At 35.4% G+C, this 15687-nt stretch overlaps 3 protein-coding genes and 1 non-coding gene across 5 annotated transcripts; 2 read left to right on the top strand and 2 right to left on the bottom strand.

The window, feature by feature from the left end:
* The first annotated feature begins 3637 nt into the window (after nt 1–3637).
* On the top strand, nt 3638–3727 carry E04D5.8. Its single transcript, NR_051601.1, has one exon. It is a non-coding gene; the product is annotated as an Unclassified non-coding RNA E04D5.8 (non-coding RNA).
* Nucleotides 3728–4636: 909 nt separating this feature from the next.
* frpr-21 (G-protein coupled receptors family 1 profile domain-containing protein) lies at nt 4637–7541 on the top strand. Its single transcript, NM_063840.5, has 9 exons — nt 4637–4801; nt 5200–5337; nt 5453–5586; nt 5632–5737; nt 5784–5978; nt 6039–6172; nt 6253–6378; nt 7079–7254; nt 7306–7541. The coding sequence occupies exons 1-9, from the start codon at nt 4652–4654 to the stop codon at nt 7446–7448; spliced, it is 1302 nt and encodes a 433-aa protein (NP_496241.2). The 5' UTR covers nt 4637–4651; the 3' UTR covers nt 7449–7541.
* On the bottom strand, nt 7441–9878 carry eif-2A (Eukaryotic translation initiation factor 2A). Of its 2 annotated transcripts, none has more exons than NM_001393177.1 (8): nt 9817–9878; nt 9688–9760; nt 9558–9635; nt 9371–9503; nt 9137–9310; nt 8784–9064; nt 7888–8730; nt 7441–7839 (listed from the first exon to the last, which is right to left on the bottom strand). In NM_001393177.1, the coding sequence occupies exons 1-6, from the start codon at nt 9839–9841 to the stop codon at nt 9014–9016; spliced, it is 534 nt and encodes a 177-aa protein (NP_001379279.1). In that variant the 5' UTR covers nt 9842–9878; the 3' UTR covers nt 7441–7839; nt 7888–8730; nt 8784–9013. The 2 variants fall into 2 exon arrangements, with proteins under 2 accessions (NP_001379279.1, NP_496239.2); NM_063838.8 differs by having other exon boundaries at nt 9137–9317; nt 9817–9872.
* A 4129-nt stretch (nt 9879–14007) lies between these two features.
* Nucleotides 14008–15389, bottom strand: nssp-24 (Neuropeptide-Like Protein). The gene is made up of 2 exons (NM_001026888.5): nt 15005–15389; nt 14008–14502 (listed from the first exon to the last, which is right to left on the bottom strand). The coding sequence occupies exons 1-2, from the start codon at nt 15081–15083 to the stop codon at nt 14360–14362; spliced, it is 222 nt and encodes a 73-aa protein (NP_001022059.1). The 5' UTR covers nt 15084–15389; the 3' UTR covers nt 14008–14359.
* Nucleotides 15390–15687: the final 298 nt, after the last annotated feature.

The following is a 15687-nucleotide window of genomic DNA, read 5'->3' as shown; positions in this document are numbered from 1 at the left end:
TCTTTTGTTTTGCTACTTTTATTATTCTAAAAGATTCTAGTTAGTATTAACTCTCCTGAAAATTTTCTGAACAAAAGTACCACCTGTTTAATTTTTTCACAAAACCTATCCTGAGAACGGGAAAAAAAGCTGAAGCTGAAATCTTTTCTTCTAAACTCTGAACGTTCGTGCGAACTCTACGCTGAAAACTTTACTGAGAAAAAGCTTAGAACAGAGGAGTCGAAGTTTTCCGTTGGGATAAAAGGCATTCTGGAATGAAAGCTTTGTTAAGTTTAGACTCTACCTAATGTTAAGCCGAACTTTTGTTCAAAACATTCAATCAGGTTATTGTTGAAACCCGCTTTGGCAGAACAAATTAATTATAGTGATTCAAAAGTTGATATGTTCAGGATCTGTGCCGACCTGCCTACGTGCCTCTTTTTTGTATATTCGTTCGTGGTAAGACTCACTGAGAAAGTTAGCGTGTGCCTTTAAAACATCGTGTCAAGATTTCACTAAATTACGATATGCTTGATGGCCGGAGATCAAGCAAGCATTTTTGTGCCTACTTTGTGCCTATGAAAACATTTCTAGCTCTCGAAGTTTCCGAACTCTAATTATTCCACAGAACACAATTTCTAGAAATTGTGTGAACTAGCAAAAAGTGATGAATGTTCATTTGCCGCTTCCCGTCGCTCCCCGTGGCGGTGCCCGCCATCTCATCTTTTTTCTTGCCTTCTTCTTGTTTTGTCGCCCCCTTTTTTCTTTCTGAATATGTATATGACAAGCTCATCGAGCACCTTGCTTCTTCCCTCTTCTCCTAATCGGATTCTTGTTCATTTTTGTTCTTGTCTCCCTGTGGGGCTCCTCCCACTTTTCTTTCCTCAATTCTAGTCCACCCGCGGGTTCTTAATTAAACCGACTCGGACCATGCCCACCTACGTAAAACTCCTTGCCCGGGCGGAAAACACAAAGAGGAAAAGTCACCACATTTACAGCCAATTACTTTTTGTTTCGCTTTTTTTTTTGAAAAAAGAGAATAACAATTGTTTTGGTCTGCTTTGCTGTCAGCTCAGTTTTTTTTTGGAGGTCAGATCCCTGTGGGAAACAAGGGCAACATTTATCTGCAAATTTGAAATTTTTCTACACTAGAAAGTGGTTTTATAGATTTTAAATCTAGGTTTTTTGCACACTTTTTAGCTCATTTTTTGTGGGTATCTGGTCTAAAAAGGTCCGCTTTCAAATAACTTAAGTATAGTTCCATAGTCCGAGTATATACTGATCTATTTTTCTTATTAGGCTCAGTTTTCAAAAACTCCATGGGGCCCGATAAAATTTTTTGTGATACAATGCGTACTACTGCTATAGGTCCCTCTTTATTTGAGGGGTTTTTTTTTAGGTATTTCTGAACTTTTACATGGAAAGCTGATATTGGTAACGGATTCAACATACCAAAAAACATGTGTACTGTTCAGTTAGCCTAGTTGGCATAGCATCATGTAAGTATATTTTGTATATTTTTTAACGGTATCTAGAAGTTGTTTACAGGTTAGAGATTGGGGCTCAAGCTTTAGATGTTTACTGATTTCTATACTTTGAATAAATAATGCTACTGGTCATTTAGATCCCAGACATCACTTGAATGCTGAAAGTCGTGCAGTGTTTTTGGTCTAGATTTGAACTGTTGCGGTTTTCTTTTCTGTATGTCCATAAATCTGACGATGACTTCTATATTCTGAAAATAATTTGAAAACTTTGATTTTTGAGATTTGTTTCTATTTCCAGCTCCGAAATTTGCACTTGTCTCTCCCCAGATAAGATGCTCATAATTCTGAAATTTATCAATACTTTGCAAGCTCTTAAGTTCAAAATGTTTTGAAAATCATGGAAATTACTTCTCAATCATCACATATAGTACAAGCATACTCTATTGCCCTTTTCACACATTTGAGATATTCTTTATGACATTTCTCTACTTCCTTTCTCATTCCTCTTTTTTCTTATTTTTCGTTATTTTTTTGACGTTTGCACATTTGAGGTGTTCTAGTTCTATTAGATACAATTGTATTATTCATTTTGTGCAGTTATTCGAAAGAATTAAATAAATCCAGCTTGGTTGTTTTTGATTTCAACTTCCTTAAATATCCGTTTTACTCAACTTTGAGAGCTTATGTTCCAGTTACATTTTAAATATACTAATTAATAATAACGCACAACATTAAAAAAAAGACATAATAAATGTTTTATCAGTGTCCAAAACCCGTTATTTTTCCCTGGGCTAACTTGTGAACCTCAAAAAATTGTGATTTATGAGAACAAAGTTTCTAGTTTTCTTCTTACATCTTGTTCTCTGCATTCTCGAATTTTTACCCAAAATGAGACACTCGTCATTTCTATTTGCACAGCACAATAAGGCGACTTTCAATCAAGTTTCACAAGTTCAGTTTTAATAAGATTTTTCGCTTTTGCAGAGACATCTTTATCAAATCGTTGTTGGGTTTGTGGATGTTCAGTTCTAGTGTCTAAGATATCTGGTATTTCAAAAAAATCACATTTTCAACTAATAATATTTTTCCAGTCTTGCAGTTAGTCTACTCAGAACAGTTACAATTTTAAAAATTTTACTATATTTCAACAAAAACGAACAATATACTGGGCGGAGCAGGAATTGGCAAGAGCTCTGAAGAATAGAGAAAAAGAGCATCCCAAGTCAATTACATCTCCCGTGTTTCAATCACTTTTTGTCTTCTTCTCCAATTTCTAAGTACACCCACTTTCCTCAATGATCATCTTCTGCACTTGCGTTTACTATTTGAATAAGCATAATATTTTGCATTTATTTTTTAAACGACTTTATGATACAAGATGTATCAATTGGAAACGTTTTTAGGAGTTCATGTTCATGTTTCGATATCGTATATGCAAAATTTTTAATATCTAAAAAATATGTTTTTCGAAAATTTGGCATTGTTCCAAATCTTTTACTGAAAATTTGGAAAAATCCAAAACATCAAAAAAATATTTTTGACCTACTTTGAGTATATTTTGACAAAATTCTTTAAAGATTCGATTCGAAATATCAACTTCCCTAATTAAAAAAAAAATCAAAAGCTCAAAACAAAAAAGTACAGTACTCCCAGTTTATGCTACCTCGGTCTCTTAGGCGTCAGTTTATAAACTGCAAACGTTTATCCAAAAACCGCCCATTCTAATGTTTATATTCGAACGAAGATGCCAATAAAAGCACCATCGATTGGCCAGATGTTTCAGCTCAGTTCCGAGAGATTTCGATTTTCTTTTCGACAAGTGAAAAGTGGATGAGAGATCTTTTCGAGTCATTTTAACACGTCAAATTTTAGTTCGAAGACTCTCTACACAGAGATCTAACCCTATTCCTTGAGACTTTTCTGCATTTGGTTAACACCTGAAGAAAATTTTGGCAGCAGTTTTAAGAAACTTGACGAAAAATTAATGCGGTCTCAGCCAGGGTCAGCCCTCGGCTTGCAACTTCTCAAGAAATTTAATATATTTTGGACAAAAACTGTCCATAAATTTGGCACAAAATTCCAAGTATAAATAATTTGATTTACTAATCTCTGTCTGTTTCAAAAAGTGACGTGAACCTATGTGTCTAGTTCTTCAACTATGTTCTCGTATACACCTTCAACTCTCCGGAGACCTCTTTGATTTGCGTAAATGACATGGCTTCACCACTTGCACCACTTGCTAATTACCATGTCCGTCACCAGTTGTCTTCTTTTTTTCTGTTTTTATCTTATTTCTCTCTCAGAACCTTTTTTGTCTCATTTTTGGGTGCTTCTTAGAACCCTTATTTTGTCGTTTTCCAGTTATTTGATCTGCGAAAAATAGTAATTACATAGGGAATTTGGTAGTTGAGACAAATTTTCTCGAGGTTGTGAAAAAAATATTTTCTGATCCAGGATTTGAAAAGTTCGCCTTCGAAAGTGTCTAGTTTTCGCAATTTTTAATTTCTGCCAAAAAACTTCAACTTGAGCAAGTCGATCCTGTTTTGAATTCGTTTTTTGAATCTCGAAAATCGACAGTTTCTCTGGAGGAAATTTTTATCCGGGAGGATGCTACGATTTGCAAATTTTTGAACCATTTTGATAATTTTTTGGCAAGCTAAATGCCGAATATTTATTGTTGGCACACAGTCGTAATTTCATTTCAACTTCAGACGGCAAATACATATTATGAAGAATGAATCTCTACTCTTCATGCAAAAAACAATAAACATTTCAGGTGTTTTATTGTTTTCACACCCTCACTAATTGCTCACCGAGAGGCTCAATTTTATTCTTTTCCTCCTTTGTTCTCTTTTTCATTAACTTCGAAAATTTTTCGCCATATGTTCGGCGAGAATTTATTTTATGCTGGTAATTTCTTGTTTATGCTCTTTTGCTCGTGTGCTCAATTCGTCTCGGAACCCTCTTTCAGACATCCATTCAACAATCCCTTTTAAATGCGAAAAATTAAAAATTCGAGGTGTATTTTTTTTTCTAATTTATAACTTTTAATAAAATTTACTTGTCTATCCATTTCTAAAACTTTCCGCTCGAATGACTTTCCTGGAGATGAGTTCTTGAGAATTTTCAATTTTTTGAAATCAATTTATTTTTTATTTTATTTTTCCAGGGGTAAAAGCCTCACTATGGATCAAATAACAAGCACAATGATGTTAGATTTAATGGAAGAAGAGGAAGAAGAAATTTGTGGATTATATGAAGGATACAGTACTCAAAGATTTGTTATTATATCCGGATGTACTACGGTTGCACTTTTTGGCGTTTTAGCTAATATGGTAGGTATCTTTAACGGAAAGAGTTTTTAAAGGTGCAGTAGCGTAAATGGTAATACTGTTCAAAGTCATTTTTCTCAATTCTACGATTGTATATTCTAATTACTGTTTAAATGTTTGTAGCAATGTATGGGGTTCAACCAATCCCGCATTGTTATAAATTTCTAAAAAAACTCGAACTTTTGGAAACTTTGAGCAAAAATAATACCAATAAAAACTCCCTTTACTGTATTCCAGGCCGAGTTCGGTTCCAATATAATTTTTATTTACTTTTTCATTTATCAGATAATAAAATACTATACTCAGAAAAACATATTTAAGTCAATTTTCCAGTATTTTTAAGTGAAAATGCTCAAAAACATTTGTTTGGTTTTTTTTTAAAGTACCCGATCAATTTTCAGTTACTGATGGCAGTCTTCCGTCGATCCTTACCTTCTTCCATATTTCTAGCCACACTTGCCACGTGTGACATGCTGATATGTCTGACGTACACATTATTATTTGGTGTAGATGCTGGAATTTGGTATCGAAAAAATACGGTAAGTTTTTGAAGTTCAAACCGATTATGAGTAGGGGTTAGCCTCGATACTTGCGCCTTACCCCTAATGTTCCAGAATAATAAACACACTAGTTCAATAATCAATTTTCTTACAGACATTATTCTTCCTCTATCACCGTTACATTGTTCCCGTATTCTTTATTGCAAAAGTTGTTCAATTCGCCATTCCATTTATTCTAATTTTAATTACTTTCGAACGATATCTCTGGACATGCACAGAACGAAAAAGGTTTGGGATAACTTTTCAAGTCTTAACTTTAAGTTTGAGTTTCAGAAAAGCCTTCTCTGCGATTTTCAACGAACGTGGACGAATTGTTACTGTGATATTTGTGTGTTTCTTCTCGGTGGCAATTCGGATTCCTGTGCTTTATGCGATGAAGGTGAGATTATACTTTGAAAAGTTAATCAATAAATTGAATTTTCCAGGTCAAAACGTTTCCTCTGTGTGACGACTATTTCAGAAGTGAATCATTAGACGGAACACCTTTCGCCGCCACAGAAGCATACGAAATATACGATTTCCATGTTATCACTGCAATTCAGATGATGTTTCCGTTTGTGGTACTATTGCTACTGAATCTAACAATTATCAAGAGATTGGTAGCTGAGAAAAGGGAAAATGTACGTTATTGTTTTAACTGTCTTATTAAAATGGAAATATACTGAACCATTTTTTTTCAGATGTACCCTATTCTCCGAGGTGCTGGAACTACAACAGAAGTGAAAAAAGCGTCATTTGTTCAGGGAAATCTTCCAGAAAACTATGTGCTTCTGCAAGTTGCCGCTGACGTCATCAAGGAATCATTGATCCACAGGTGGGGTTGTCATAAACGTTCTATTAAAGAATTGTCCCAAAATACTCTTTAAAAATTGAATCCCCATCAATAAAGTACAGTTCTGCGGCGGTATCGTCTGAAATCGTGGAAAACCAGAATGTGGATGATATCACTGATTCAGTAGACGTTGAACTTCCACGTCATCGGCCATCAATTTTTAACACTTTCGTACTGGCACTCAGGGAGTGAGTCACGGAATGCGTAATAAATTCCGGAATATATCGTAGCAAATCCACTTCTAACTTCTTCTATTCACTACTGTGTAATTTTATCATATTATACGTTCATCGCTTGCAGATGGTCAGAAAACGCGCCCCATGGTTCCAAATGGATAAAGAATTCGAAAATTTAATAATAAGTATTATGGGGACGTAAAAAAATTGGGCCTCGTTAGGTATTTTGGGGAAAACCGTAAATTCGAACGTTTTCCAATAGTGTATCCGGTTTGGCTTTTTAATAATATGTGTTCCGTTATTTTTAATGATTAAAAAAATGTAATGATTTTTTAAAGATGCATGAAAACTTTCATTAAGTTGTGAATTTTATTTTTTTTTTAAATTTCAACATACCTAAACTATTAAAAACAACGGAAAACATACCAAAAAATACGAAAAAATGATTGAAAACGTTTGAATTAACGATTTTCCGGCCAAATACCTAACGAGACCCATAGCTTGGGGGCGGGGCGTTCTCCATTGACCGTGGAGCGCGCTAATATGTCGATCAGTTTTTTTCTGCGGTCCTATAATAATATTTATGTGAAACCAAGAGCTGGCGCTTTGAACTTCTACATATTCGATGTTAAAACATGTCAACTTCTTCTAGAAGCACATTTGAGCTCACTGGAGCTCATTTCTTTTCCAAAATTAATTATTTTTGTTCCAGATCATCCCGAAGTAAGCGATCACAGCTTCGAAATGCAATTTACACGATGTTGGCTATTGTCACTTCATATTTGGTTTGTAATGGCGTTCATCTTTTTCTGACGATCCTTGAGAGGTTCGATCCATCTTATCTTTACGAATCCACGGATCGAATGCAGTCGAGCACATTTTATATCGGTTAGTTTTTAAAAACTTCTATTATAATAATAAAATACTTTTCCATTTCAGTTTTGTCTGATACTGTCTCCATCTGCTATATGGCATCCTCGGCAATTCGTATTTTCATCTACGCCAAGTGTAATCCAAAGTTGCGACAGGAGATCACCGACTACATCAAACGAGAGAAGAGCATCGAGACGAACAGCTCGTAACTTCCTTCATTTCATCACTTTTTTGTTACTCTTATTACGGGAGTTCATATTATGACAATAATAATTAAAGAAATAAACAATCATAATAAGAGATTGGGGAGAGAAAAAGATAGGCTAAAAGAATATGGAAGACAATTGATAAATAGATATTCAAAACAACTGGGGAAAAATTTCAGGTTTCACTCGAATGTATAAAGTCTAAAACTCATAGGAAACAGGTGAGTCAATCGGGAGAAAAGAGAAACAAAAAAATGATAATCGAGGGAAAAACACAGAAAAAAAGAACACAATTTTAAATGGTCAGTTTGGAGAGCTCTGAGAGATATTCGTTTTCACGTTGGATCTTCTCCATTTGGTTTGGTTGAAGTTGATCGCCATTCGCCACTCGTTGCTGGAAATTATTTGTTTGAAAATATTTTTGAAACTTCGCACAACTCACCTTGAGAACTTTAATCTCCTCAACCTTCTTTTTGAGTTGGAATGCTTTCCTTTCTTGTTCCGATTGCTGTGGTCGGAATGGTTGTGGAGCATTTCCGTTTCCATTAGCACGTGGCTGTGCAGGCCGTTGATTCTGGTTTCCTGGCGTAGGTGCTGCAGCTGATGGTGGTCCAGCTGATCCTCCACCTCCTAGCGGTTTCCTGAGATGAGGTGGAATGTAGGCACCAGCCTGACGAACTGCTCCTGCTGGAACATTATTCAGTGGATGAGATGCATCCTTCTTTCGAATTGGCAAGCCAGCGGCCATTTTGTCCGTCTTGGTTAGCTCTTTGATGGCAAACTTGTTGTATCCAGTCATTGGACGCCAGCGAACTTCCCACAGCTCTTTTGGAGACTCGAAGTGAGTTTCAGCAAGCATTCGACCCGTGTAATGCCAGAAGCGGTAACTGTTATCTATACGAAGCCTTGGAGCAGTGGTGCATGTAACAAAATGTTGACCATCTGGAGCCCAATCGAAAAGAGTTGTATTTGGCACCTCGATCGAAATAATCTCCTTTTTCGTCTCCACATCCCAAAACTCCATTTTTCCCTTCGCGATATTTCCAAATCCACAAATCAGAACAATATTTCCAAATGCATTATAGAAAACATCGTTTCGTGGACCTTCAATCGTGTCGAAAATTGGAACTCCTCTCGGATTATAGAATGTCACTTTGGCTGGCATATAACCATAGCAAACAGCGAATTCTCGGCCGTTGGGATTCCACTTTGCAGCGTAAATTGGACCTTTCTTCTCCAAAGGAACAACTACAGACTCTCCTGATTGAATGTTGATAAGGTATAGCTGAAATTAATTAAATAATTATTGGGGAGATTTGAGAAAATTTTAAAACGAACACTTTGCTCTCCATAATAAGATTGATTTGTCTTATCCACTTCAACAGAAGCAAGAATGAGAAGTGATTGACCACGCTGATTCCATGTCATTACGGCTTTGTCAGATTTGAAGAACGTACGATTGCCGACGACTGGGAACGATTCGGAGACTCGATGAACTCGCACGCGAGCTGGAGTGGATCCAACGGCAGGGACATAGACAGCCACGTGATTCGGAGCAGGACCTGGACTCAATGCGAAGTTGGTCGCACCCTTCTCGACAAGCTTGTGGTCGTAACGGTCTGAAAAGATAAGTTTTATGATAACGGTCGTAATAATAATATCAATTTTCAGAAAATTCATGAAATTCATACCGAAAGACATGTTTGTATAAAAGAAGACTTCACTGCCAACCATTCTTGCAGCCAACGACTCATCATCCGAAAACTGAGGCTCCCACGATGCTTCTTTTGGAGCTGAGAACGTTGATACGTGCTTTCCATCCGCAAGACTGTAGACTCGCACATTTGGTTCTGGCTTTTGGTTCTCTGCAGTCTAAAGTTGAAAAAAAGGTTTTCAAACTGAATTAAATAAAAAATTATTCAAACCTTTGGTCCGTAAACTGCCCATGGCTCGAATGTGAGCAGGAAATTGTCTTTTGGTGAGAACAAGATCTTCCGAGTTCTTTTCAGCTCCACACAAAGAATCTCCTTGTTTGTTGCGATCTCGAATACCCGTGTTCTAAAAAAAAAACATTATTTAACTATATATTCCTCTCCTGAAACTTCTTCTTACACTTGATTATCGCAATAGGCGAACAGCTGTCCGTTGTTGCTGTAAGCGAACACATTGCAAGCGACGTCTCTCGAGGTTCTAAAAAATACATTTAATTATTGATTCCTGATAATTGTTCTGAATTACGTACTTATTCTGCTCAAAAACTGTCACCGCGTCTTTGCCCAGCCCGCGCTTCAGGTAGAAGCCTTCACTTGATCGAACTGAAACAAATTTCGCAATTTTACGGCCTATTCAAAGCTGTCTAAAGTAAACTCACCGGCGTACACCAGGTTATCACCCATTTTATTGATCTGAATCAATGTTTGAGAAAGTCTGAAAAAAGAAAATGTCTTAAATTTCTCAGGAAGTAGGAGAAAATTAGAAAAGCTCGAGGAAATGACGAAAAAATTCGAATCACGAGATGGCGTCGTATTTGGCGCCGGCATACATTTGGAAATGCAGAATTTCGCGCACCGTATCCAGAATAAATTATTCTAGCGGGAAAAGATTAAATAAAATTGAATATTGGGAGAAACAGTTAAAAAAAAAAGAAATATTCCTCGAAAAATAAAAAATAATTCGATTTTTTAATTCGATGCAGTTTTAGTGCATCGTTTGCGTCACGGTGTTTGCACACAAAGTACAGTAGGCAGAAATAGTTTACAAACTTGCAAAGACTTTGTTTAATCGATTAATTGCATAATATTAAATTGCAGAGTTAAATTTAAATTTAAACTAAAGCTACACAATATATAAATATTTCCGGAATTTCGTCGTATTTCGATCGACAAAAATCTGAGTATTTATGGAAGCCACTGTCTTTTCTCCAAATATTTCGAATTTCATTGCTACGCTGAATGAAAATAAGAAATTGAATAGAGACAACGCGTAGGCGGAATTGAAATTGGTCTCTTGAAAATTTATTTCGAGAAGTTATTTTCAAGGATGAAAAAAACAATATTACCCAGGCACTGAATTTGGCTTTTTTCGCCAAAAAAAACACGGTACCCGGTCTCGAAGCGACAATTTTTTTAATGCAAAAGGGTGTGCGTCTTTAAAGAGTACTGTAATTTCAAAAACAAATTTTGCTGTGGAATTTTCATCGATTTTTTAACATTTATGTGTTTTTGAATTATAAAAAAGTTTTTTTGTAAATAATTAAATGTATTTACAACGAAAAACTATAAAAAATCGAGGAGAATTCTAGAGTAACGAAAGTTTGTAATTATAGTACTCTTTTGAGGTCATAATCGGAAAGTAGACCCCTTTTAATTCAAAAAAACTCGAATATAACATTATCGAGCGTTAGAAAATACGGTCCCCGGTCTTGCCACGCGCTCTCTTGGTAAAATACAAACGGATCTGCGCCTTTAAAGAGTACTGTAATTTAAAATTTTTGTTGCTGCGGATTTTTCATCGATTTTTCATAGTTTCTCGTTAAAAAATTTTCATAGAAATTTATAAAAAACTAATTTCAAACAAATTAATTGTTACAAATCGCAAGAAAAACTACGGAAAATTAATTAAAATTTGGATTTTCGTGGTATTTCGAGACACGATAGATTGTTATATTTGCAACGAAATAGTAGATGTGCCATATTGAGAAGCATCCGATTTACGGTAATTCTGCTTTTTCTGAAAATATATGTGCTTCTTTGTAAGCGTTCCCTCGCCAACGGCAGAATTGAATTCTTACTGCTCACCTACTCATTTTCAGTTTACTCTTTACCAAGTCTTTCTAAAAGTATAAGACCATGATCCTTTTCTAATCTTATACTAAGTCAGTACCGGCTTACCTACTTCTTCCGAAACTTCCGTATTTTTCAAGTCTCAAAACCTCGAAAAACTGTTCAAAAAATTCGTTACTTGCTCATCCCAGGTGTTTAATCTATGATAACAACACGTGGATTATCGTAAGAGTACAGTCTCTCATCTGAGTGTCTCATCATCACGAGGATGTCTTAAAAGTTGATCATTTCCTATTCAGATACATCAGGAAGCGTCCAAGTACATGAAATGAACGAATTATAGTTGGCGGCCAATCCGGAAATATTAGGTTTATATTAATAGATTTTGTGATTGGTACGTTGTGATTTTTGGTTGCATTAATATATGTAATTTAAACCCTCTCGAAAAACCAAATAGCCACATTTTTCTGGGCAAAAATTCCCGCATTTTTTGTAGGTCAAACCGAAATGGGGCAGCCTGACACTATGTGGAAACATTGTTTTGCAAGAATTTTTTGCAAGAATTTCAGATATTCAGACGATTTTCATTTCAATGCAAAGTCCTCTTTGACGCTAGTCATCCTTCATGATCCTTGGAATAATGTTTTTATTCTCTGAAAACTTTTACATGTTTTGAAGCTTTTATGCTCTTATCCTTTCACAAGACCAGACTTTCTGAAGTCTGTTGTCAGATTATATAAGATCAGACTTTGGGGCAAAGTGGGTGTAATAGACCATTGGAACATATTTCTTGCGCTATTTTTGGAAAAGTGAATTACTCAAATATACGTTCAGATCTGATTCATTAATTTAAAACAGCGGAACAAATTTCTAGGGACGAGCAAACAGGATGATCCGAAAGACGATAGATATGACGAGTTATTTTTTCATATATCAATCAGCAATTTTCAAAATTACTATCAGTCCGGTTTATCCGGTTTCAATGTCTAAATATATAATGAATTTTTAATGAGTGATTCCGTGCACATACCGGTTCACTACCTGTCCCATATTAATAATACGGCAATTCTAGAAACTTTAGACGGAATTTGAAGAAAATCAACTTTTCTATCACCCAAATGCCAAATTTCAGTCTTCATTTTTTGGCAGTTTCACAATTTTTATTTACGCCAACTCAAATGTTCTGATCTATTCAATGAAACATTTTGAACTTTGTGCTCAAGTTTAGTTATCATCATTTTGAATAAAAGCGGATATTGCAGAAAAACTGTTACCGGATGTTGTGCACCTCTGCCAATGAGAATCACAAAAAACAATGGCTATTGTTATAGTTGGCATTTGCGTAGGTTTGCAGGAAATTTTAGTTTTTTCACATGAGTCAGCCACAGTTTGGTAGAAGTCTGATCAACATCTCGGAACTTCCGAGAACACTTTGTTTGCTAGATTTCAATGGCAAAAGCAATTGTTACCAAAAAATAATTACAAAAAAACTATTTTTCCCTCATAAATATTTCAAACCGTCAAAAACTAGATTGGAAAATGCCAAAATAAAATCTAAATTGGCAAAAAAATGTCTAAATTGTTTTAAATTTTTAGAGAATTTCAGACAAGATTTGGGAAAATTAGCAAATTTTCGAAAATTTGAACTTTTTAAGAGACTTAACGAATTGTTTAGTGTTTAGAGCTTTACAATGTTTGAATATTAATAATTGAAACAGTTTGTTTTTGTGATCCAAAATGAAAATTCATGGCCCCGCTTTTTTGAGTCGGTTTTTGAGTTTCGTTTTCGTATTTTGAGAAAATATTTTCAAGATATAAAAAGAGAAGGGTAAGTAGTGCAGTATTCAATTCCATTACCAAAAACAACTACAAGCACAACACAAATATATTATGTTGTCCAGAAATCGTTGCTCTTAAATTTTGAAGTCGAGTTTGTTTTTTAAGAAGTTGTATTAATAAAACCAAACTGGTTGTCAAAAGATGCCTCAATACTACCTTGTACGCACGAATATTGTTAAATGTTTGTTAGGGAACTATTTGTTCTTCTAGTGTTGAACGATGTTACAAATATTTAAATAATTTTAAATCAAATATTTTAAAAAAATTCAGAGATTTGAACTTATTTGTTGCTACTCCTTTTTTAGCTAGAAGTTTGTTAGTTTTCAATTAATCTAGCGCCCCTTTTTTTTGTCTCAGAAGTGGAAAAGTTTCAAAGCAACTCCTCCTTTTCTATCGTTCTGCGTAGATTTAGGTTTTTCAAACCCTTCTCGTAGAAACTGTTTTCAAATTGGGTAAGAAACTTTATAAAACCTAGGCAAGGTTGCATTTGTCTCTCCAAAACTATTTAGAAAATTTCCCAATTGTTAACAATTAATAATTTTGGGCCAAGATTATTCAAGACCAATATAGATCATTCCAAACTAATTTGTTGACTGACAAGTCTTCCTAGACACAACACGGGACCCCGGTCTCCTCAGAATTTGCAACGAGTACTTGTTTCAATAGTGTGACAACTCTTAATTTTCATCTCATCTTGTTCATAGTAGACAACAATTTGTTCTTATTTCACCAAGCCAATTCCGAAGAATTCGCCTTCTTCTTCTTCTCCAGAATGATCAATTGGTGTGACCGGGGGATGAGATGACGTGACGGAGGATGAAGAGGTGGTAGTAGTAGGGAAAATTTCAAAAATGTTAACGAATGCTCGTATTATGTCCCCGAATCGGAAATTCGAGCAATTTCCGGTTAAGATCCCGTAAGAATATTTGTTGAAAAGAAAGTAAAATGTTATTTGTTTCATTTGATTGATGAAGAAGAAAACAAAATAAAAATGGAAACTGAATGCAACTATTATATAGTTGAAAATTAAGGGAAAAAACAAATGAGTGAACATCCTATGGTCCTCGAGTATCAAAGTGTCAGTCAGCGTTGGTTGGTAGGAGATTTTTTGTTTTTTTTTTCAAAGGGTTTTGATTTTTTTAGGAACATGCTTAAAATACATTAAAAATACATATAAGGCAAATGGGCAGATATAGTTAAACAAACAAATATTGTAAGGGATGAGAAGTGAATGTCGTGGCTTGTTTTAAGAAAATAAAAAATATAAATTAATTGATAAAGTGGTAAGTTGAATCAGTATCGTCGAGACTTCAGAATCGCCTTGATCATTTTGTCGTGGTTACCATTTGGGAAGAAGACGGCTGTTCGTTTTAAAAGATTCATCAGGTATGGAGCCTCGGCGTCTTCTAGCTCATTGAAGCCATATAGGTTATTATCTGGAAAAAAATTTAGTGAAAAATGTACAGTTTAACTGACTTAGAGCATGATATCATAAGATTAAGTTTGTTTGATCTCCACATAGCCTGGAAAAATAATTTGTGTGACCTCACACCGCTTTTACAGTGCGACCAGATTCAGAAAAAAAAACGTATCTCATCACAAACCTCGATAATCAAATTTCCACGTATTTGGAGATCAAATGGATAGACACAAAGTAAAGGGAATTCAAAGCAGAAAGGTACAATAGTTTTTAAGAAACTACAAAATTTTTGTTCAACTACCAAGTTGAGCAAAAATTATAAAATATGTATAGTCCTATAAATATGTATAGTAAGTTCTTACAATATTCGAAAAAAGCTTTAGGCTTAAAGTAAGACTATTTAGATGTTTAGAAATTTAAGCCTCAGCACTATTTCTCAGAATTTTCAGAAAACTGAATTGTAGCTCGAAACTTCTATAGGTCTCAAAGCTTGTAAAACAAAAAAAAAGAAGACTCACCTTGTATAGGTTGACTCTGAATTAGTCCAACAATTGCCAAAATCAGAAGAGCAGCAAGTACCACTGTTGAACTGAGCATTTTATGAAAGGGGAATAGTTGTGAAGGCGTGCCTGAATCAACTTGTTTTATAGGCAGGCATATATACACACACGACTCTCTTGAGTGAGGTGAAGAGGGGCGGGGCTAATTTCGAGCCCGACTCCGCCTCCTACTTCTCGACGAAGGAAGAAGGGTGGAGGGACAATGAATGAATAGAGAATGTTGCTCCGTACAGGAAAAGGATTTAATGAGCAGATGGAAGGAGAAGCAGGATGAAGAGATTTTAGAACTTATTTTGAAACGGATTTCCTCGAAGTAACTACATCTAATACTTTAAAAAAATCAGAGCTCGCTTAAGTTCTCTACGTAGTTGAGATGTACCAAATTTAAGGGGATAGGCGAGATTATCCATTCAGGATACTTTGCAAGTTTAGTCCTGGTCGAAGAGTTTCTCACTTACACAATACATATATTAGAAGGTTCAGGTAACCTTGACGCCTGCCTAAATCCTCCCTGCCTCCCGCCGGATTCTTGCTTCTGTTCTGAATTTTGACATGAGTTCAAAAATTTCAAAAGTTGTCAGAAAGTGTGGTTAGAAGCACGAGGCAGGCGGAGTTCGCCTTAAGGTCAGACAGGCAGCCGT

The sequence above is a fragment of the Caenorhabditis elegans genome, chromosome II, assembly GCF_000002985.6.
Source record: "Caenorhabditis elegans chromosome II".
Classification (NCBI taxonomy): domain Eukaryota; kingdom Metazoa; phylum Nematoda; class Chromadorea; order Rhabditida; family Rhabditidae; genus Caenorhabditis; species Caenorhabditis elegans.
This window is presented reverse-complemented; position numbering and strand designations above follow the sequence as displayed.